The 24,919-nt window shown below is 38.7% G+C and overlaps 2 protein-coding genes across 2 annotated transcripts; both read left to right on the top strand.

Moving 5' to 3' along the window:
* The first annotated feature begins 1,555 nt into the window (after positions 1 to 1,555).
* On the top strand, positions 1,556 to 7,483 carry LOC119783161. The gene is made up of 3 exons (XM_038284523.1): positions 1,556 to 1,748; positions 1,849 to 6,810; positions 7,451 to 7,483. The coding sequence occupies exons 2-3, from the start codon at positions 2,044 to 2,046 to the stop codon at positions 7,481 to 7,483; spliced, it is 4,800 nt and encodes a 1,599-aa protein (XP_038140451.1). The 5' UTR covers positions 1,556 to 1,748; positions 1,849 to 2,043.
* A 3,619-nt stretch (positions 7,484 to 11,102) lies between these two features.
* zgc:158689 (uncharacterized protein LOC791177 homolog) lies at positions 11,103 to 24,038 on the top strand. Its single transcript, XM_038284464.1, has 15 exons — positions 11,103 to 11,579; positions 12,940 to 13,089; positions 14,131 to 14,206; positions 14,277 to 14,363; positions 15,241 to 15,302; positions 15,485 to 15,556; positions 17,614 to 17,751; positions 17,886 to 18,038; positions 18,190 to 18,366; positions 19,645 to 20,281; positions 20,366 to 20,573; positions 20,856 to 20,918; positions 21,450 to 21,618; positions 21,704 to 21,744; positions 23,653 to 24,038. Exons 2-15 carry the CDS (start codon positions 13,042 to 13,044, stop codon positions 23,723 to 23,725), a joined length of 2,004 nt encoding a protein of 667 aa, XP_038140392.1. The 5' UTR covers positions 11,103 to 11,579; positions 12,940 to 13,041; the 3' UTR covers positions 23,726 to 24,038.
* The last annotated feature ends 881 nt before the right edge of the window (positions 24,039 to 24,919 follow it).

Here is a 24,919-nt window from a genome sequence, read left to right as displayed (position 1 = left end):
ACCAGCAACACATATTCCTTAAAATAAACATCTTTCTATAATCTAATAAAACCAAGAATTTTAAGCTTTTTTATTGATATAATAGAATGAGTTGAACATAGGTGCATAGTGCAGCTAAAAAATAGTCTGTTATTGTTTTCTCTGCCTTTTTGGTCTCTAGTCCAGAGATTATGTCAGAGGACTACTGTTAATGGAAAGCTGCTTCCTTTATTGGTGTGCAGATCAATCCAATATACTGATAATATCCATACAGAGTTGGTACCAGGACTGGATTCATTCTATTGTACTGGTTCTGTTTTGCCAAAAGGGCAACAAAGCACAGTGTCTGAGGATTATTTTCCAAACTTTTACATTTATGTTTATTGTGTTTTTGTGTTTATATATATATATATATATATATATATATATATATATATATATATATATATATATATATATATATATATATATATATATATTTGTTTTTTGTTTTTTTTTACATGTTTTTAACTTAACAAATATCAAGAAATAGCTACTTTTTTTAAATTTTGTATTGTAGCTTATCAGCACTGTGCTTAAAAGAAATTTTTTATTTTAATTTGCTCTCAAATTATATTGTCACTTTTTTATTCAAGAAAAAAATACAATAAAGTTTTTTTTTTTTTTTTATTGTCTTTGTTTATCAAATCAATATTATGTTAAAGTAGTTACCTATAAACCCTTTCCCAAATCCCTGACAAAAAAGCAAACAAACAAACATAAAATAGCACAAAAATATATAAAGGCCAGAATTGGGATGTGATACTAAATTTAAACATGTAAAATATAAATATCAGAGAAGCTTGCATCATAGTTGCTTGGTATTGGATCGGTACCAATATAAACTGTATTGTACTCCTCTACTTAATTCTAGCTCACACGCATGGATGGATCTGTGCTCTAGCAGCAATATCCGGCTCCCTTCTGTATGGCAGCAGCCCCACTTTAAGCCTATTACAGCCAACTAAAGGGTTGGAGTGAAAAAACAATATCTCCTGTTAAACGTAACATGACCTCAAATGAAGAGGTCTCTGTTATTCATATGTCATACTGTAGAAACACATGTTATAAGGATCTGAGTGAGCTACAGTCAGAAATGAAACATAATTTTGATCAGCCTTATAACTTTGTCAATTAATATTGCTTATGATTTTGGCTAAGTTACAATTCAGGAATTATAAACCAAAAAATGTATTTTATATTGAAAAAAGCAGAGGCATGTATTCTCTCTATCTTTTCCCATGTAAATGTTTTAATTAGAGCTAAAACAATTAATCAGATTAAACAGATTAACCGTGATTAATCAACTATTGAAATAATTGTCTACTAATTTAGTTAACTGGAGTGCAGAGACTCTCAAACGTGCCTTTAGCTGACAGAACAACCCACTTAGAGCAGCAATTATACCAAAATTGTAAAAGAATAAGTAAACATTTTACATTTAAGATTTTAAAAAAACTTTTATCTGTCAATACACACTATCCCTGTAACGGTAGAAGAGTATGGTTAAAAAAAAAAAAAAAAAATTTATTTTTTTTTTTTTTTGATGATTACATTAGAGGACTGTGCTTTTATTTTGAAAGGGGTCCGTAAAACCGGAAGTTAGCTTAACACACAACGGTCCGTAAAACCGGAAGTTAGCAAGAAAACGTTGGAAGAGAAACTGATTAAAGGACCACGGAAAGTCATATAAATGTAAAGTTTAAAGCATCAGTCAATTGAGGAACAAGGTTTGTGTTAATTAGAAAATGTTTAATACAGAAAAGTTACCAATGTAATGAGCTAAGCATGGTGTATTAAATTGTAATTGTAAATTGTTTATTTTTGTAGCTCTTACGTTGGTTGGAGGCACGGATGGCTCAAATAAACCTTTCAACCACTAGTTCTGGCCTTTTCTAATTGCACTGGATGCTACAGTAAGAGCTTGACCGCCGCCACAGCTGCACAATGTGGTCTCAAGGTGTCAACTGCAGTCCGGCAGTACCCACAACGTCCAGCAGATGGCAGAAGTTGGTCAGAAAATAAATGGATCAAAGAAAACAGCTCGAAATGAAAAGTTTACAGGCAGCAACAGTAAGTCAAACAGACATAAATGAACAAATCTCGAGTTTACAACAAGAAATTCAAGATTTAAAGCACTCATTTCAAAATGAAGGTGAGGACAGACAAGACATTAAAGATTCAATCAAATGCAAAGAACAAATGTTAAGTGAGTTGCAAGATAAAGGTCAAAGCATGTCAGATTTACCAAGACGTTCAGAAAGAGTTAAAGTTCAAACTGAGAAGATGATGACATGTCAAAAGGAAGAAATAATTAAAAAGGAAAAGAGACTAATACATTTGTATGAAAAATGGAAAATGCAAGTTCGCGAAACAAGAGAAAGCTTAAAGTCAGATATCACAGAAAAGGAGATGGCTGAACTTGCAGACTTGATAGAACAAAAGAGAGATGATGTCCTAAAGCTCTACTCTGAAATAAGAAACCAAATGGCACCATCATCTGACATAAGGAGAAGGACCGATGCTTGTGATGCAGTAACTCATGACATGGTAAAAATAATTCTGGAAAGAATAAGTGGTGTTGATGGAGATTTTGATGCAGAGCGTGAAAGAATTCGCTTACGTGGAGTTTTAGAGCATGACTACGCCTTGTCCATATACGGGTCAACCGCAGCATCAAATCACAGCCAACAGTCCTCAGCTTCACACCTTACTGCAAAAAGAGCCGATGCAGCGGCAGAACTAGCAGCTAAAATGGCTGAGTTTGAGATTGAAAAAGAGGAGCAAAGACAACGAGAAAAAATAAGAGCTCTAGAGGAGGAGCACAAAAAACAAATGGCAGCTCAAACATCTGAGATGGAACGTTTAAAGGCGCAGAAGGAAGTGAAAGTAGCTCGAGCCAGGTTTGAAGCATATGACAGAGAGTTAGCACGTATAAGTGATGCGCAGTCAATAAAAGGTGAACAGGTGAGCCAAAGCTTCACACCCCAACAGATCATACCAACACTCTCCTTCATGCCAGAGCAAATAGCACCCTCTAGTGTTAGTCAACTAGCACAAGCAGTTCAAGACAGCATAAAAATGAACAAACTTCCCACACCAGAACCAACAGTGTTTAGTGGTGAACCAATAAGCTTTATTGAATGGAAATCCACATTTACATCACTCATTGAACAAAAGAGCATCTCAGCAGCAGATAAACTGTACTACCTGAAACGATATGTGACTGGCCCAGCCCGCAAATGTCTTGAAGGAACTTTCTTTAGAAACGATGAAGAAGCATATAAGGATGCTTGGGACAAACTAAACCGAAGATACGGCCAGCCATTTGTAATACAGAAGGCCTTTAGAGAAAAGTTATCTAACTGGCCAAAAGTGCAGCCCAGAGATGCTGAAGGACTAAGGACATTCGCAGATTTCATAAATGCATGCATGCTCGCGATGCCACACGTAAAAGGCCTACAAATACTTGACGACTGCGAAGAAAATCAAAAACTGTTGCACAAGCTACCAGACTGGATAAATGCCAGATGGAACAGACAAGTTACAAAGACATTAATGGAAGGTGGTGAGTTTCCAAGCTTCAGTGATTTTGCCTCCTTCCTCTCCTTAGAAGCAGAAGTCGCTTGTAACCCAGTCACCTCCATTCATGCACTCCACTACACTGAAACAAACAGCGATAAAAGAAACACAAAGGACATCAAAAGGAACAAGGCAAGTGTATTAAACACAAACACAATTGAACAAAGTGACAAACAGACAACAACAAAAACAGCTAATGGCTCTCCATGCATGTTGTGCCAGGGTGCACACCAGCTCCAAAAGTGCCCAGACTTCTTGAAGATGTCTCTAGAAAATAGAAAGAAACATGTGAAAGATAATAAACTTTGTTACGGCTGCTTAAAGCAAGGACACAGTGCTAAGGACTGCAGACGCCGCCACACTTGCGAAACCTGCTCAAAGAGACACCCAACCTGTCTTCACGATGATAACTATAGTAACAGTCGACAAAGAGAAACACGAGTGAGTACAGACAATGCCTCTCACAGGCACCAGGCTGAAACAGCAACAGCCACATCACTTAATGTTGCCAGATCTGACCAGACAATCAGCACTTCGATGATTGTTCCAGTGTGGCTGTCGACGGCTAACAATCCGGACAAAGAAAAACTGGTCTATGCGTTATTAGACACACAGAGTGACACTGTCTTCATTGATCAGGATGTTGCACATGAATTACAAGCAAATGTTTGTCCAGTAAAGCTGAAACTAACTACCATGATGGATAAAAATGCAGTTGTAATCAGTGAAAGGGTGTCCGATCTCATAGTAAGAGGTTATGACTCAGACACAGTCATAAAGCTCCCCACTGCATACACTAGGGACTACATACCTGCAAACAGAGAGCACATTCCAACATGTGACACGGCCAAAAAGTGGAGTCATTTGCTGCCTATTGTAGATGAGGTTCCTCCACTCCTAAGCTGTGAAGTAAGTCTTCTCATAGGTTATACTTGTCCTAGAGCTCTCGCACCCAAACAAGTAATCTTAGGCAAAGATAACGAGCCCTATGCCATTTATACAGATTTAGGATGGAGCATAGTCGGCAACTCAGCACCGTGCAATGAAACAGACATGACGAGCAGTCTCTGTCATCGAGTCACCATTAAGGAAATCCCGCCCTCCACTCCAGCAGATGCAATACGTGCACTGGAAAGAGATTTCAAAGAGACTGATAGAAATGAAAAGACTGTCTCACAAGAGGATTTAGTATTCCTCCACAAACTTGAGCAAGGCATAACACTAACTGAAAATGGACATTACGAAATGCCATTACCGTTTAAAGAAAGGCCAAAAATGCCAGATAACAGACAACTCACTGAAAACAGACTCAACCACCTCAAACGCAAACTCATGAAGGATGAAAAATACAAAGAAGATTACATTAAATACATGAGTGACATCATCACAAGAGGTGATGCTGAAGAGACTGATGATTATGGACCACCCGGTGAGACATGGTACATACCGCACCACGGCATCTATCATCCAAAGAAGCCTGAAAAGTTGCGCGTTGTTTTTGACTGTTCTGCAAAGCACAAAGGTACATGTCTAAACGAACATTTACTTAACGGTCCCGACATGATCAACAATCTAACTGGTGTTCTTGTGCGCTTCAGAAAGCATCAAGTAGCTCTCATGTGCGACATTGAAAAAATGTTTCACCAGTTCCAAGTCAAAGAAAATGATCGCAACTACTTGCGCTTCTTATGGTGGAAGGATGGAGACATAAACAGTCAACCACAAGCATACAGGATGACAGTACACCTCTTTGGTGCCGTCTCATCACCTGGCTGTGCAAACTATGGACTAAAATGTTTAGCCAAAGAGAACAGCCTTGCATATCCTGTAGGCTCGCAGTTCATAGCCAGAGATTTCTACGTAGATGATGGAGTCACCAGCGTAGAGACTGTTCAAGGTGCTATAAAAATGGCAAAGGAGGCACGTGAACTATGTGAAAAGGGTGGATTAAGGTTGCACAAGTTTGTCTCGAACAATACTGATGTTCTTAACAGTATTCCAAGTTCAGAGCATGCAACGGATACTAAAGCAAAGGACTTAACATTTAATGAAACACAAACAGAAAGGGCACTCGGCATTTATTGGAATGTGGAGAAAGACTGCTTTACATTCAACATCACACTGAAGGATCAACCACCAACCAGGCGTGGCATCTTATCCACGGTCGCAGCAATATATGACCCTCTTGGATTTATAGCTCCATATGTGCTCAAAGGAAAAGGAATTCTCCAAGAGATGTGTCGTCAAGGAATGGACTGGGACGACCCGCTATCTGAACACCTTATGCCACTGTGGGAGTGCTGGAAAGGAGATCTGAACAATCTGAAAAACATGCAAATAAGCAGGTGTTATGTCCCTGCAGATTTCGGAGATGTTGTGAAAAGAGAAATACATCACTTTTCTGATGCAAGTAATACAGGATATGGACAATGTTCTTATTTCAGACTCATAAACAAAAACAAAGATGTTCACTGTACCTTCATCATGGGCAAAGCAAGGGTCTCACCCACAAAGGTCACCACAATACCAAGGTTAGAACTTACTGCGGCAGCCGTGTCAGTCGCTGTAAGCAACATGCTAAAAGAGGAACTGCTCTATGACAGTGTCGAGGAGTTCTTTTGGACAGACTCAAAGGTCACCCTAGGATACATAAATAACGAAGCGAGACGCTTTCACACGTTTGTTGCTAATAGAGTGCAGAAAATACGCAACACTACCACTCCACAACAATGGTTTTATGTGCCTACCAGTGAAAACCCAGCAGACTTGGCATCCAGGGGCACAACAATAAATGAACTGCTTTCTTCCAACTGGCTCACAGGCCCTCAGTTCCTGTGGGAAAAGGAGATACATCTTCCAAGTGAAGAGACTATCGAACTTCCAGTCGGAGACCCAGAAGTGAGAAAGGTGCAAACACTAAGTACACAAACAGTTGAACATACAAGCCTTAGTGATCGCCTCTTAAAGTTCTCATCCTGGTCCCGTGCTGTAAGTGCAGTACCACGTCTCAGACGTTTCCTACTCAAAGACAAATCAAAGACACTCACTACTGTAACCGAAAGACAAAGTGCGGAAATGGTGATTATCAAAGATTTACAAAGACAAGCATATCAAAATGAAATAGAAGCATTAAGCAAAGACAAACAACTATCAAAGAACAACAAAATGAACAACTTGGACGTTTTCTTGGACAAGGACAATGTGCTCAAGGTGGGAGGAAGGCTACGGCACTCATCTCTTCCCCACTCACTCAAACATCCAACAATAATTCCCAGAGAACATCACATAGCAAAACTGATAATTGCCCACTGTCATGCAAAGGTCAATCATCAGGGAAAGGGCTTCACAATGAATGAGATCCGATCCAATGGCTATTGGATTCCAAAATTAAGCCAAACAGTTGCATCCTACATTCGCCAGTGTGTGTTTTGTCGGAGACAAAGGAGACCTGTGGAAGGACAAAAAATGAGAGATCTCCCTCCAGAAAGAATTGAGCCCTCTCCACCTTTCACATACTGTGGTATGGACGTTTTTGGCCCGTTTCTGACCAAACAAGCACGAAAGGAGTACAAAAGGTATGGCCTCCTTTTCACATGCTTTTACTCACGCGCAGTCCATGTTGAAATGTTAGAGGACTTGTCAACAGATGCATTTATAAATGGATTCAGATGCTTTATTGCTTAAAGAGGCTCTGTCAGACAAATAAAATGTGATCAGGGTACTAATTTTGTAGGTGCCAAAAACGAACTGAACGCAGCACAAAATGAAATAGACACTGATAAACTGACATCCTTCCTTGCTGAGAAACAGTGTGATTTTGTCCTAAACACACCTCATGCTAGTCACGCAGGTGGAGTATGGGAACGACAAATACGGACTGTGAGAAACATTCTCAAGGCAACATTGGCTCTTACTACAGGGCGTCTCACAGATTCTTCACTCAGAACCTTCCTGTACGAAGCAGCTGCAATAGTAAACAGCCGCCCTTTAACGACAGACAATCTCAATGATCCAAACAGTTTGGAGCCGCTTACTCCAAATCATCTTGTGACAATGAAAACCTCCACTGCTTTGCCTCCTCCTGGACAGTTTGTTAAGGAGGACTTGTATGCAAAAAAGCGATGGCGCCAAGTACAGTACTTAGTTGAGCAGTTTTGGAGCAGATGGAAAAGGGAATACTTACAGAATATTACGATCCGACAAAGATGGCACACGCCAAAAAGGAACATGCAAATAGGAGACATAGTAATGGACAAAGATGAAACACAACCGCGATCTCAGTGGAAACTTGGAAGAATCCTGGACACTGTAAAGGACACAGATGGACTTGTCAGAAAGGTCAAAATCGCCTTTGCAGACAGAGATCTTACCAACGAGGGTCAGCGTGTGAACAAAATGTCTGTAGTAGAACGCCCAGTACATAAGTTAGTTCTGCTGTTAGAAAACTGTGAAAAGTAAATGTACTATTCTAAAAGTGTCAGGAAATGTTGAAAGTTGACAGTTGTTTATAAGGTGATTGTTTTTTTTTGTTTTGTTTTGTTCCGTAATTTGAGGAAATTATTTGTGTTTTATATGTTTTATCAGCAAATAATTTGGTGGGAGTGTAACGGTAGAAGAGTATGGTTAAAAAAAAAAAAAAAAAAATTTATTTTTTTTTTTTTTGATGATTACATTAGAGGACTATGCTTTTATTTTGAAAGGGGTCCGTAAAACCGGAAGTTAGCTTAACACACAACGGTCCGTAAAACCGGAAGTTAGCAAGAAAACGTTGGAAGAGAAACTGATGAAAGGACCACGGAAAGTCATATAATTGTAAAGTTTAAAGCATCAGTCAATTGAGGAACAAGGTTTGTGTTAATTAGAAAATGTTTAATACAGAAAAGTTACCAATGTAATGAGCTAAGCATGGTGTATTAAATTGTAATTGTAAATTGTTTATTTTTGTAGCTCTTACGTTGGTTGGAGGCACGGATGGCTCAAATAAACCTTTCAACCACCAGTTCTGGCCTTTTCTAATTGCACTGGATGCTACAATCCCGAACGCCTCAAGTAAAAGAAAAGCTTTAGTTTCACCTGGTATAATTTCGTAAAAAATCTTATTACGGAACCTTTTCCAAATATTAATCCGAAAAGCTTCATTGATTAGCAAAAATAATCATTATTTGCAGCCCTAGTTTTAAAAGGCTTTCTATGTCAAGTCAATGCAAACATAGGAATTCTTGGGGCTACAGTTATCTCTTTATATTTTGAGAAAGGTTCTTTGCATTTTTGTGTGTAAAATAAAATATCTAAAAACATTTTAGGTGACACACTGTTCATGTTAAACCAACATTTTGGCTTTCTTAACAAAATCTCAGTACATTTAGAGCATATATTTATCTACTAGATTTTTTTTTTTTTACTTCCTTTTCTCTTTTTATTATTATTTTTTTTTTTATCTTTTTGGGCATTAAAAAACTAGACCTTTTTAAATACACGCTGACTTTACAAAGGAATGGTATGTCAGAGAGAGATGTTTTACTATCGCCACCTTCTGGGAACAATCTGTAACTGCACACACGGTCTGCAAAAATCTTTCATCTCACTACTTTAGTGAGTTTCTACTTTACTTTAATTTTAACTTTACTTTATTATGAAATGATTGAAATCTCATAAGAGGTTTGATGTTTTGTCAAATGAAAAACAAAAGTTAAACAATCCAAGTTAGATGGAAAAATAAAAATATGTAAAAGAATTTATAAGATATTTGCATTCTGGGACATTTTACAGACAGTAGATACATTGTATGCAGATGTGTCAGGTTTAAAATAATATATATCCACAATTACCCCCCCCCCCCCCAAAAAAAAAAAAAGAAATACAGCTTTTCCCTGCTATTATAGTTTGTGTTGAGCTTCAATGTTGACTAACAAGCAGCAAAAAATATTACAAATAGTAAAGGATTTAATATCCCTTACTTTGTGGAAAAAAGTCCCTCTGATATGATCTGATATCCTCTTTACAAACATCACAGCATTACTTTTAAAAAGTTAAACTTCAAATCCTCCTGATCAGATTCAATTCAATTCAGTTTATTTAGATTGCGCCAATTCACGACACATATCATCTCAAGGCACTTTACAGTTCACCAGATCATACAGTCAAATTGATTCAAAGTTTTCTATCTAAGGAAAACCAGTTGATTGTATCGACTCATTGACTCAAATGCAATCCGTCACACTAAGCATGCTTGTAGTGACAGTGGAGAGGAAAAACTCCCTTTTAACAGGAAGAAACCTCCAGCAGAACCAGGCTCACTGTGAGCGGCCATCTGCCGAGGCCGACTGGGGTTCAAGGAGACAGAAGCAGAGATTCTCGGCAAACGTGTGAAAATCCACCTTCATAAAGAAATAAAATCTCTTTCGTTTCCAAGGTTCCAGCTTTTATTATTACTGTGAAAAGTTATATAAACTTGTAAAACTTTCAGGTTTTTTTTTTGGAAAACAGTATTCCTTTTCACTGCTGGGTTGAGATTTAATAAATCAACAAGTTCAATATTTGCTCTAATATTTCCAGGCATAACAATTGGGCTTTTGAGTCTTTCAGGAGCTAACTTTCACCACTGATTGTAAATGTGCTTGATTATAGTATTCAGTTATAAGTATTAAATCTTGCATCATCAATGATTGTTTAACATAAAGTTTAAAAAAAATCTGTGAACCACAACTAAATCTGTCACTTTCAGGATTCCTGAGCATCACCAAGGGAACACAATGTATACTTTGAGGTATGGTGGTGGCAGCATTATGCTTGGAGGCTTGCTGTTTTTAGATAGATAATGGGTTTTTGTTAAGTAAGGTGAAAATCTAATTGGTTCGAAATTGTAAATGTGAAACACTAAATCTTACTTTGTCTGCTATAGAGCTGTAAAAGAAGAGCCGCCATTTTTTTTTTACCATGAAGAATCAAAGCAAAAAGATCTTTGGACTCTGGTTAGAGTCCTAAACCTGACATATTCAAGACATTTAATTCAAGGGTTCACCACAGAAGTGCTATTCACTGTCTGTTAGACACAGAAAACATTTGTGAGCTTAAGGGGAAATACAATATTATCTAGTTAAGATATGGGATTGCAGACTCATTTCAAAGAAGATGAATAAATCTAAATCCAAAGCCCTAGAAATAGTGTATAGATATAGACACATATACAACCAGGCTGTTTTTATTTAGACAAATGTGACTGAACAAAATTAACTTAACTTTGGGTAGAATTCAGCTTGCTCCATTTATTTTGTCTTGATTTTGAACTCAACTCTGTATGTGTCATAAATAAATTTGTCTCTAATGTCTGACTGTGTATGACTGTAAATGAAAGGCCAGGCTGTGTCCATAGGGCCTCCTCCTCCTCTCAGAGTATGAAGCAGGAATGTGTGATGGGCTTTGTGTATGTAGGCCAGTGATAGGCTCGGCTGTGCTGCTCTCCCTCTGTCTTTGGCTTAAAAAGTTCAAGTCATTATTCTCCTCCTGCTGCTATTCAGATGAAGCCCCGTTGGCTCATTGTTATTCTGCCCGAGTGAGACAGGGAGACCCAGAGAATGGGAGGTTGACTGGGGCATCCAACTGCTGGGTTTCTAGTTCTACTGGTTCAGGCTTTGGTTGCTGCTCTCTGGTCATTTTTTTTTCCCTTGGCATTTGTGAAGGCATGTTGGTAATCGGCTCAGTAATGAGCAAAAGGTACTGAATGGCACTAATATCTGAACCCAATTCCTGGGAGTAAAAAGAGGCAGAAAGAGGGGGGGAAAGGAAGGGAGAAGTCCATGTGAAAAAGGGAGGTGGAGGGGAGGTGAGATTTAGTGCTACGTTGGATGAAACAACCCCCCACTAACTGACCGAGAGAGAAAGTAGTCTAATAGAAAGAAAAGAAGGGGAGTTATAGTTCATTAAACCCTTAAAAGACATGCTGCAAGCTTTTATCATTTCATACAAAGAGCCCAGAAAAGGTATGTAACTTCTTCCTCTTTTTGCTTTTTTTGTTGTTTTTTTAAATGCAGCTCAGTTATTTGTTACTGTTACACAACCTGAGCTCTGATCTGCAGATCAGCTTTTTCTTTACTAAGCTGTAACATTAGAAAGAGTAGAACATTTGTTTGAAAAGTTACCTTTAGCCTCTAAGATGCAAATATCTTAATTTTTTTGGTTTTAGGTGCATGCATGCAGCCAAAGGACAAATGATAGATTTAAGAGCAGCCGGCTGTTTTGCTTTATTAATTAAACGAACACTGGGGGTGCAAAATGTAAATGAATGTATCTCTGACAGAGTGGTGCAAAAGAAAGGGAAACCATTGCTGCAGAATCTCCAAATTAGTTACAAAATGTGCATAGTTTCTTTGCATTAAAATAGCTTCTTCTGGATTCCTGTTATAGCTATTGGATTTGTATGTACATCTGAATCAGAAAATGAATGAAGTAAATTAATCTAACAGCACTATGTCTTAACTGATAAACATGCATTTAAATCAAGCTGTTTTTTTCTTTTTAAAGAAAAATCACATGAATGCTCTTTCTGTATCACTTCCAAACCACCTGCAGACCTTTTTTTTCTTGGATCATGGAACAAGAAACACTTTATTTCTCAGAGTTAACCCCAGTGAAGCTAGAATATCCCCACATGATGTCCTGTAAACTTTTTTAAATGGAGAGTTTAATAATAAAAGCTTCATTCTCTCCGTCTTCTTTCTTCCTAGTGAAAAATGACAGATTTCACCAGAGTGGCCCTAATGACCAAGACCCTGGAAATGTTTTCTTTGTGTCTTGTAGCATTAGTTGATCTGGGTCAACATTTTTTCTGTAATCTTGCCGTGATTACAAAGGAGGGGTATGCAGGGAAAACTGGGTGAGCCTTTTTGTCATTCAGTCCAAACTGGAAATCCTCTGACCCTTCGGGGCGGCTTATTCCCCCTGACTGCAGAGGAAACGAAGATGTCGCCCTGTTTATTCAGCGCTCTGACACCTGTGACTCAGACAGGAGGAACCCATTGTTCTCATCTTAACTTGAATGGCACAAAAATCTTGGAGCAATATTTGGGTTGTAAAGTGATAATCCAGAAAAACAGAGATGGCCTCTGTGTGAAAATAAAATTCCCCTCGGATGAAACCCAAGACACTGCTTGTCACTTGTTTTGACCGTTTAAACAGTGGCCCTCCCATTTAAATACCTCCTTAAAAAGAAAAAAAAAATAGAACATTTAGAAACACATTAGGTTCATCTGAGAAGTTTCCAAGTGTTATTCAAGGAAGGCTCTATAGACATAAGCCAGATGTGTGTCTTCCTCTGAACCGGGTTCATCTCTTCTCTTTCAGAGGATTGGGGAGTTCTGTAAAAAGCTTAAGCAGCCAAACAACCGAGGAAAAGGAGGAAAAAAAGTCCTTAACAGCAGCTGCAGGTGTGTGAAAGAAGCAAACATGTCCCGAACCGAAGAGATCAACAAGATGACAGAAAATGTCTACAAGGTAAAACCACATTACCTTTTATATTTGGTTTGATAGATAGATAGATAGATAGATAGATAGATAGATAGATAGATAGATAGATAGATAGATAGATAGATAGATAGATAGATAGATAGATAGATAGATAGATAGATAGATAGATAGATAGATAGATAGATAGATAGATAGATAGATAGATAGATAGATAGATAGATAGATAGATAGATAGATAGATAGATAGATAGATAGATAGATAGATAGATAGATAGATAGATAGATAGATAGATAGATAGATAGATAGATGCAACGCATAATAGAGCATCTGCTTTTATACAACTTAGAGGCTACTTACTGTTTATTTTCCAGAACTGTTTTTTTTAATTCCCAAAACTTAACTGGTGCTTCTCTGAAACTTCCATGGACCCTGAGGATTATTTCCCAATAACCCTCTGGGTTTGGTCTTAGGAAGTGAACTTTTGTTTTCGTTTATTTATTTATTTTTCTTGACAAGTTCTGAGAAAGTATGCAGCAATTTCCTTAAATTTTTTATTAAAATACCTTTTCCATTCAGAAGAGTGACCATTACGTCTCACCAACACACCCGCTGAGTTCTATCAAAATAAATAGTATGAACTTAGAAAGTTGAATAAATGCCCAATATCAAGCATGTCCAATAGAATTTTTAAGAAGCTACTGGTAAATTTAGGAAATTAGTCTCTAAAGTTGCAGGACGGTAGCTTTTAGATTATATAGTACTAGCTACAACATTTTCAAGCCCCACATGGATTGGTTGGTCCCAGAGGGTAAAGCTAAAGGGTGAAGACCAAATGAACCCCATTTATTTAAATCCAAAAACATTTTTGAGGTGAGAATTGTGTTAATATGGAAACAGCCCACGTCAGTCTCAGCCCAGCTCTGACTATCTAACAGCAACATCATGGATTTACTGAATTATGACACCTTGAGCTTTATATTCCTAGAACCTTCTGCCAGAACATCACTTCCAAAGTTAACCTATGCTTTAGGAATGTATCTTTTTTTCTGTGCAATATGTGTAAACAGGGCATTCTGGACCAGTTCAACCCCAGTCTGAAGAACTTTGTCACCATGGGAAAACACTATGAGAAAGCTCTGACAGGTTAGTTCATTTACTGAAATCTGTCAACATTATTTAGCTTTTATAAACTGACATTTATTCTCCTCTGCAGGAGTGACGGTGGCTGCTAAGGGCTACTTTGATGCACTAGTGAAACTTGGAGAGTTAGCTAGTGATAGCCAGGGCTCCAAAGAGTTGGGTGAGTTTGCAGCTCAAGAACCAAACTGCTTTTAAACTTTCTTTTTTTTTTATGGTTGAAGTAGTGAAGAACAGTTTGGGTACTGCATGTGTTTGTGAGCATGGAGATGGAGAAAGGAGTGGATGGGGAAACAGAGGAGAAAAGGACAGAGTAGGGCCATTGTTGAGAGATTAACAACACCACATGATCTCATTGTAATAATGGAAATGGCGGGGGAGGCAGGCAGGAGCGTCGGAGGGCGAGCTGCCAGCTACCACATACTACAGCGCCGTGTGACCGAGGGAGGGACTTGCACTGACTGACACTTTGTTCATCAAAAACTGTGTCGTGGTAACAACATTAAGGACTTCTTAACTGGCCCATTGGGTTAGTTTTGAAAAGTGCTGGTGTGGAGTTCCTTAAACTGTTTTTTAGCTAATTTCAAGTCCTACTTGCAGAACAAATCATTCTCATTGAACTTAGCCACCTCACACAGAAAGGAGGAACAAATCCAAAACAGACTAGTGAAGAGGAAAAATTCATCAGGTGTACTGAAATTAATCTAAAATATTTTATGAAAAAAATATATGATATTTAAATAGCAACCTCTAAACATAGAAATACAAAGATCAAAATAAATGTGATTACATTTAAGAGTGGGTGTAATAACGAGATAGGCAAAATAAAAATAAAAATATAACTAAACTGAATTGAAGAATAATTATGTTTGTTTACAATAACAGTTGAGTTAAACCGATGGAGACAAAAGCCCCAATTTACTACAATGTTTGGATCTTATTTATGGGTATAATTGGACAGCTGCATAAGATGATTTTTCCATTTTCTCTCTCTAGATAATTGGTAAAATTGACTATGTTTCTTACTGTGCTGCTCTCAGGGGACACGCTGTTCCAGATGGCTGAGGTGCACAGGCAGATACAGGTGCAGCTGGAAGACGTGGTGAGACTTTCATCTACCTGCTGGTTTCAGTCAATTTACACCCATTTTATAGTTTACATCTTACTAAACACCATTAAATGTGAAGGAAATAAAGTTTTAATGTGTCAATATGTTAAACTATCACCAAGGCATCTATTTCACTGGTTTAGCAGACTGGTTAAAGTGTTGTTTTACTTCAACAGTTAAAGCTGTTTCACTCTGAGATGCTAGCCCAGTTGGAGCAGAAGCTGGAGTTGGACATTAAATACCTCACTGTGAGTTCAAATGTTTTATTTTTGTCGATTTAGCAATATAACCACAAACGAATATGATACCAGTGCGACAAGCATGCTTATTCTGATTTATTAACTTTTTTTGAGTACAGGAATTTTCTCTTAATGTTAAAGCTAACAGAGTAAAAACAACTGTTGTTTAATGGAGGAGTGATCAGTTTCGAACTGTAGAACTACATGTTCTCATATTTCTGAATCTCCTCAGAAATAAGACCAAAATGAGCAGTTTTGTGTAATTAAATTGGTAGAGTATGGAGCTTTCATATCTACAGTAGATCCAGTCTATTATGACACGCTTTAAAAATAATGGAACAAACCACATTGGACAAGTAAACTGATTTATGTTGTCTTTCATTACTTTGTGCAAATATTCAGTTTTTTTATTTTTAGGTTAAAGACTTATCCTAAAACCTAAAAATCTAATTCTATTTTTCATATATAAAAACATTGTTGTATAGCTATACAAATATATGTATATAAACATTTAAGAGGTATGTCAGTATTTACATTCTCTGCACACAAAATTAGGATCAATTTCTTCTGAGTGCATCTGAGGAAGCTCCTGCAGCTTGATTGTGACGAGCCTCTGATGATTTACCTGACTTTGCATGATTTGGAAAGGACAACACTTGTCTATAAGATTCACAGTGCTTATTGGAGTAGAAAACAAGTGATAAAGCCATCTAGACCTCTGAGTGGGTTCATCTGTTTATGAGCATTAAATAGCCCATCCAGGAGGGGCTCTTAGTAGAGCCACTGCTCCTCCACATAGAGAGGGCTTAGCTGATGTGGCTCATATCTCTTTCTCTGGAGGTGTTCCAGGCATGTAGACAGTAGAAGTCTCAGCGAAGCAGTCCACGGTACACTGGGGGGACTATTTCATTCAGCTTGCCTTGGAACGCCTCATGCTTCCCTCTTAGGAGCTGGAAGGGGAGTCTGGGGAGAGGGAAATCTGGGCACCTAGTCCTAGATAAAACGTAAAACAAGCAAAAAAAGTAGATCTCAATTAATCAGACATGGAAGAAGCTTAGAGCAACAGGGACAATTGCCACTTCCTGACCAGTACTCTGGAAAGACAGCTTTGGCCAAAGTGGTAACCAAAACCCCAGAGGTCTCAAAGGCTGAGTCACAGTGTTACGTGAGAAGAAAGGAGAAGCATCCAGAATTTTAATGCTAATCCATTTTGCATATCTGGTCGTTGGAGCTAATTAGCGGTCAGAATTAACTAATTTATCAAAAGAAACATGGCAGTGTACGTGAATGTAGTCTAGGGCATGATGGTGGTGCAGGGCTTAAGCACACAACCCATTTACAGAGGCTTCATTCCTCCATGTTGCTGTCACACGTTCAATTCCTGACCTGGTGACCTTTGCCACATGTCTTCCGTGTCTCCAATCCTAGATCCTGTCTGCCTACTTAAAAAAAAAAAAACACACCAAATAACGGCCACTAGAGCCTAAAAAAAAGCATCCTGAAGATTCAGAGAAAGTCATATGGTGTTGCAGTGGATAATACTGTTACTTTGCGTCAAGGCCCTTGGTTTAAATCTTGTCTGCATGTTCTCCCCATACAAGTATTGGTTCAATCAGAAGACTTTGGCTTCCTCCACAGTATACTAACATGGCTGGTTGGTCAATTAGTCTTTTTAAATATAATCTAGACTTAGGATGGGAGTCCAATGTCTCTGTGATGTGTCGCACCCGGTCACAACTGAAGATACGCACCAATGCCTCTCCTGCTTTTAGTGGACTCAAACCACTAGGGGGGGCTAGTGCTGAAATGCTGAAAAAATAAAATACAAGGGTGTGCAAGTGGCGCAGTGGTTAGCACACACAACGCATGTACGGAGGTCTTAGTCCTTGACATGGGTGACCTGGGTTAAAATCTGGCCTGTATTCCTTTCCTGCATGTCTCTCCCTCTCTCTCAAACCCCCTTCCGTGTCAGGCTACTGTCAAAAAAATGAGCCACTAGTGCTATAAAAGAAATAAAATACAAAATAAATGTAAACACATGCTTTGTTTTGCTCTTTCATTTTCAGGCCACTCTGAAGAAGTATCAGAGTGAGCGAAGGTCTCGGTCCGAGTCGATTGAGCGTTGTCAGTCCCAGCTGAAGAAACTCCGCAGAAAGAGCCAGGGCAGCCGTCACCCAAACAAATATGGAGACAGAGAGATGCAGGTAGAGTGTCATTCGCAGCCCAAATGGGGCCCAAAGCAGTTACCCGGAACTGAAGAGAGCCAATCAGGATATTTCGGATTCAATTCACAAATCCTTTTGAGGCTTAAGGTGACTTTTTGGGATTTTTCCTTTAGTTTGTGGAGCTGATGAGTCGCAGACAAGGTGAGCTGGATGTGCTGGTGGCTACAGGCTACAAGTCTGCACTCACAGAGGAGAGGAGGAGATACTGCTTCCTGGTGGACAGACAGTGCTGTGTCACCAAGCTGCTCATCAACTACCACTCCAAGGTGACCTTTGATTCTCTGCACACTCACCAACTAGTTTTTGTTATTTTAAACAAGTAACAGCTGAAAACATTTAATTTAATTTTCAAATGGTTATTTATTTTACCAAAATTAAGCGTTTGACTTCAAAATGCTGTTTTCCAACATGATCCAGGTGAGGGAGCTTCTGTCACAGAAACTATCAACCTGGCAGCAGTCTTGTTCTCAGCCTACGAAGCTCCCAGAGCGTGCCCTCAATCTGCTGCGTCATACCACGCCACAAAGCCCAGGGGCTGCTGGGATAGCAGAGGTCCTCCGTCACACCAAGCTGGGCACTGCCCAGCCGGAACAGGTCAGATCTCACTTCATCTCTTATTGACACAGCAGTTAACCGTACTTAAATATTAGTACCAATGAAATGTGCTTGTAGTCAACACTGACGACTAACTCAACCGTTTCAAAGTCTTCTTTTAAAATGATCTAAATCATGTCACAGACTCTGCATCAAACCATATCAATGCATTTATTGCACCATGTTTTTTCTCCCAAAATGTTTACATCTGATCACTGCTGCACTTTAAAGAAATGGAAATGTCATCAGAGCTATACAAAACAAAATTTAGCATTGTATACTCTCTGTGTATACAAAATGACAATAAATGTTTTCTAAGTCTAAGTTCATAGAAGGGATAATCTGTAATATGTTCATATGGTCATAACCTATTTACATATTAAAGTTTCATTTTCTTAAAGTCTCTGACTAATAAAGTTACTATAATCTCTAGGACAGTCATTCTAATTTAGTCACTCGCTAAATTCAAGAAAAATGTTCTTGAAAATACAATATAAAAATATTCAAGAAAATACAGTTATGATGAGAAGTTTCTATACTCTCACCCTGCATCTGAACAATGTTTTTTTTTCAGGATGATTTTGAAATAAACAAATTATACATATGGCCTAATATATTTAATTATTTTCTGTTTATTAACCCGAGGTTAGAAATTAGAAAATTAATTAACTTTCATTTGCTTTTATCATTTTTTTTCCTCTTGGAAAATAATTCAATTGTTGCACAAAGGTAAAAATGAAAGTTTGGATATCAATCTTCCTCCTTATTTTCCATCCACTTTCTGCAATACATCAGTAACTCTGTCAGGGTAACAGCTCCAAAGCATGATACTTCCACCGCCTTGCTAAACAGTTTGTTTAGATTATAAATGCTCCACCCCGAATCCTCCAATTTCTTTCTTTGTTTCTGTGTACTCTCCCTGTCAAAGGTGTTTTCCCCAGTAAGTGTATAGGTTGTTCATGTGGGTCGCTCTAAATTTCAGTATAGCTCAAATGTTTCAGTTTTATAGCATGAGCTTTGAGGACAGTGATGCTGGTTTTTCAGTGGTTTTGGTGGCCTTTGCCTTGTTGCTTTCTGGATTCTGACTGGATGAACCAACAGGAAAATGATCTGAAAAAACACATCTCCACACATTTTGATCTCAACATTATTTAAAATGCATGAACTCTCCAACTACAGCCCTGCGATGGACTGGCGACCCCACTTGGGATTAAGCGTGTCAGAAATTGGATGGATGGATGGATGGTTTTTTTTATATATTGTTGTTGGGTTTTTCAGAGGCTTTCCATCCAAGAGGTCCCTCCTCTGCTGAACGGAGACTCAAGCCGCTCCCAGCAGCAACAGCGGTCGCTCCCCTCCTCTTCCTCCTCCCACAGTGACACTGGTCCTCCTCAGGGCTCTCCTCAGACTTTTCTCTCTTCCTGCTCCAGTGGTGGAGTTGCTGGAGACTCGTCCCGTAGGGCTTCTCCTCAGCATACCAGCACACCCCTCAGTCCCTCAGCGATCCCTCTTCCAGATGGAAGCCCTGGATTATCCAACTCCACCATGTCCAGCGCCTCCCCCCAGCAGAGCTCTCTCCTAATGGTCACTAACACGTCTAACCTCTCCCCAAGCCTCATCCCTTCAACGGTTATGTCACTCAGTCAGATCTCCAAGAACAGTAATTCTTCTCAGGGCATGACCCTCCCTATTCTCCATAGCGCTCCCCATAGTCCTCCGCTGTCCCATAGCGCACCTCTCTCCAGGGCTATGACGCCGGTGCAGCTGCTGCACCAGCAAGTTGGATCAGGAGGAAGCCACACTCTGTCTCCATCATACAGTCCCTGGCTACTAAAGGCCGGGGATGTATCTGCTACTGCAACTCTTCCCCTTCCAAGGAGACCTGTGAGTGAAATGAGATCAGGAGGCTTTCAGGGTAAGAGCTTGTTTTGCTTTGCTGTGTGTTTGTTTGATCCCCCAAACCTTCTTTCTTATTTTTCTGCCTTGATCTTTATCACAGGTTCCAGTCTTCCCAGAGTGCTTCCATTATCTGGAGTAACCCATGTGGAAGCCCTGTTCGCCCATACACCTGGATCATCTGAAGGTGCAGGTGGAAATTTAGGAGGCGGGGCTTGCTTACTTCACTTCCTGCCCGGGGACAACATCACCCTGCTGATCTCTGAGCCCAGAGACGGGTGGCACTATGGTCAGAACGAACGCACTGGACGGTATGATGTTCTACTGTTTTAACAAAAAAAACTATTAGTTGTTCAGATCCTACTATTAGATTGATAAATAAAGATTATTACATGTCAAAACTCTACACACTGAAATAGTTTGTACATTCAGCTGAACTAGTGGAGTTTAGGACCATTCTATGTCGATTTTACTTTAACTTAAGCAAAAGAAGTGGTGAGTGGTGTCACCTTGCTTACATGTTTATAAAAAAAAATAAATAACTCTGCTTACCGGATTTTCTGGCTGCCTAAAATGTGACCTTGTTTTTTCAGGAAAGGGTGGTTCCCTTTCTCCTACACCCAACCACAACACAGCAGAATGGACCATCTGGAGGGGTACGGTGACAGAAAACAAAGATTTTCTCAGCAGCATAATCAATGACAACTTCGTTTTTTTTTACCCCTGTTAACTTGTTTCTATATTCACTTTGTTGCCATATTTTGTAGATCTTTGATATGTGTTAATTCAGTTCAGTTTATTTATATAGCGCCAATTCACAGCACATGTCATCTCAAGGCACTTTACAGTTCAACCAGATCATACAGTCAAATTGATTCAAAGTTTTCTATCTAAGGAAAACCAGTTGATTGCATCGACTCATTGAATAAGTCAAGGCAATCCCCCACACTAAGCATGCTTGAAGTGACAGTGGAGAGCAAAAACTCCCTTTTATTTTATATAAGCACAGAAAAACATGTTACAACATAGAATTGGTTCAGTTACCTTTCCTTCCTTTTTTTAAACAAGTTTATCTAATTTCCAAAAGCAGCAGGTTTGTTGATGATTTCACTCGACATTAGCACCGTTCCGGTTTCATTGTGATTCCTCTGGTCTTTTTGTCTTCTCTATATCACCTTTCTCCGCAGCTCCCTCTTTTTGTCTAAGGCTAACAGCACTAGCACAGGACAACTTGACAAACTAGTGTCTGCAGGTCTCCCCGCTCTCACCCCTGAGTCCGAGGAGGAGCGTTCCCTTCCTCCTCAGAGGGTCAGCACCTTCCGTCCACGGCCCTACAGCATGGCCGACAGCAACAAGGTGAGACGCTTTCCAATTTCAAACAATTTGATGTTATGTAGTGATTTACCTTTTAGACGACTAATGACTTAACTGTGGTTTGCAGATCACGTCTGATTTAAGTGTCTCACCACCATCACCCACCAGGTAATTTTTGAAGCAACTCTTACTAAATATTTTAAATAAAATTCCACCAGTAATTAAATGCTACACAGCTAGTGTAACATGCTAAACTTGTATAAATCTAAGAATGATTCTGAGTGAGAGAGTCAATGGTTAGAAATGAAGGTAAGGAACTGGGCTGATAATTTGTAGTTCCACTTTTCTTACCAGAATGGTTGAAAGTCTTTTGTGGTAGGTCCCTATAAGCGTTGCACATCTAGTGACAGATTTGGTCAGCTGATTCTGATGATTGCAGCTCAGCATACGTTTTGCTGGAGCAGGGCAACCTCTAAAACCTGCAGGACAGCGGCCCTCCAGGACTAACTTTGGGCATGCATTATTTATGGACACCTTTTTTCTTTTTTTAGCAACAGAATCTATAGTGGATGTGGACTTTTGGTTGGGCCATTCTAACACATATTTACCATTTGACAAGAGTTATTTGAATAGATGTCTGACTGTGTTTTGAGTTTTTGTACTGATTGAAGATGACAATTCTCCCCAGTCCTATGTTTAAACAAAAGCAAATACGCTTATAGCTGATGGTAGATTTAGCATCAATGACACCATGGACCATACAATTAAACACAATTTTGTTTATTTATGCATTGCCAATTCACAAAATGTTATCTTATGGCATTTTATAAAGGAAATTCAGTCTGATCATACAGTCCGAGTGGTTGAAAGTTTTCTATCTAAGGAAAACCAGCTGATTGCATCGAGTCATTGACTTGAAGGATTTGCTCCTCCTGGATGACTATGTGGCAACAGTAGTTTTTCGCTTGCATTGTGTCGTTGATTCTACAGCAATCCCTTCCACAAGTATACATGTAGTGACATTGGAGAAGAAAAAAAACTTCCTTTTAACAGGAAGAAACCTTAGGCAAAATCCGGCTCAGTGTGAGCAGGGTTCTGCTGACGCTGACTGGGGGTTCAAGGAGAGAAAGTAGACATAGAAGAGGAACACACAAGCACTGATCTATAAATAATTTCTATGTTAGAAAAGATAACACTAAACTAACTCCACAGATGGTTCTGCCAATGTAAGAAATAGTTAAGTAGAAGAGCTCTAATCCAGTTTTCATGTAAAATGGATTCAAGAGAGCACATACAGGTATTGGGAGAACTAACAAATACTGCTGAAATGGAGAATAGACATATAATAATGCAGAATGGTGAAAAGTGCCCCCTATGTCCTCCAGCAGCCTAAGGCTATAGCAGCATATCTATGGCAAAGCTCAGGATATCCTGAGCAACTCCAACTCACTTTATGAAAAAGTAAAGTTTTAAGTCTAGTCCTAAAAGTAGAAAGGCTGTCTGCCTCATGAATTGAAACAGGTAGCTGATTCCATAAGAGAAGAGCCTGATAACTAAAATACCTACCTCCAATCCTACGATACTTTAAAGAAACACTAGGAACCATTTACAAACCTACAGTTAGAGAGTTAGTTGAAAACATTAGGAACAAACTGTTATTTATAACCTATAAATATACACAAATATCCACAGGAACGGTCACAGCTTGTGAAGAAAATGACTCAGGATATCTAAATGTAACACCTATAGCCAACATAGGTAAAGAAAAAGAAGACATTACAAAAGAAATTGCAGATCATCCTATATGGGGACAGGACATGCATATAGCAACAGAAACGTGTTGAGGGCAAAAGTGGTGGATAAACAGGGTCTTTTTTTAAATTATTGTTGGTGCCCATCCCTTTATTGTTAGGGAAACTGAAAATATGGCCCACATAAAAAAAAACCAGCTCTGCTGACTGAATGAAGCTGTCTCTGTCATCCAAACATGTCAGTTAGTGTTCTATGAGTTCCCTCCATCAAACCTTGTATGACTTTACTTCAGCTAAATGAGTGTTGATATCCATCTCATTGCAGGCCCAATCCGTTTGCCCACATCAGACTGAGAAAAACCGTCACCAACGATCGCTCGGCTCCCATAATCGAGTGAGCACAGCAGCTTTCAGTGATCTGTAATCAGTTCTTCAAGCCTCAGGTTGAGTCCTGGAAACTGCACACTGTGTTTACAAACTATGATTAACTCATATCTATTTTATTGTTTCTTTAATCATGTACATGTTTATGCTCAATGTGAAAAAAACATATTTTAGCAAGAAATTCTTCAATTTTGATGTAACCGTAATAACTGAAAAACCACTATGAAAGAAATGTGCCTATTATAAACTAAGTTTGATGGTTTCCTCATGTTTCAAAAAGCACCATACTGCATCTTTCACCTCAAAAAAGTGACTAAGCTGTTCTAGTTGGATGTAAAGGATGCCTTTTACTTCCCCTGGTTTCTTTTTATGTTGTGCCATATATAGAAAATAGTTTCAGATCTGCTAAAATATGGACTGGATCCTATAACAAAATGTTGTACACTTTAACTGAGGAGGAATTATTGGGATGAGGACAGGCTCCTTCTGTATTTTTATTTTTTTCAGAAAAAGATCCACATGTGTTGTATTTTAGCAAAAGATGCTTTTAAATGCATTCATACTGTTTAATTATATAAAAGCTAATTGTTTAGATCAAGTACAGGGGATCTTGAATTGAAATCTAGAAAATGAGTTATATATTTCTGTTTATTTTGATAACAATGCATAGGAAGTGACTAAATGCACAATACCTAAAATGTTTTACCAGTTTTGCTGCTGTAACGTTTTATGTTTATTCTGGTTAGTGAAGGCATTCAGATTACCTTAACTTGTGAACTTAAATCAGGATACAAACAACACAAACTGTTTCTATATTATGTTTGATTACAACAATGTGGCTTCACTTTAGTATTTAAAAAGTCGCATACTGTGAAGTTTAAAAGGTGAAGGTCAGGAAAGTAGTGTTAGAATGCAAAGTTCATTTTTATTTAGAAAGATGAAAAGATGAGAAAGGCTAAATATATATATAAATATATATATATATATATAAAAATAAGCAGATTACATGCGTAGTCTGAGGATTTTCTGTCTTGATTTCTTTTAGACCTAAATTCAAAGGTCTCCACCATCTAGATGCGAGTCTACGAGTCAGACTGAGCCGGATCTTAAAGAGTGATGTGAAAGGCATGTAGGAAGACATGAGTGAACTCGGTGTGGAAGTGTTTCTAATGAAAGTGAAGGAGAAAGCATACAGGAAGTTGACTTAT

The sequence above is a fragment of the Cyprinodon tularosa genome, unplaced genomic scaffold, assembly GCF_016077235.1.
Source record: "Cyprinodon tularosa strain WSP-4 unplaced genomic scaffold, ASM1607723v1 ctg2, whole genome shotgun sequence".
Classification (NCBI taxonomy): Eukaryota; Metazoa; Chordata; class Actinopteri; order Cyprinodontiformes; family Cyprinodontidae; genus Cyprinodon; species Cyprinodon tularosa.
The sequence above is the reverse complement of the archived record's forward strand: the minus strand, read 5'-3'. Positions and strand labels throughout refer to the sequence as shown.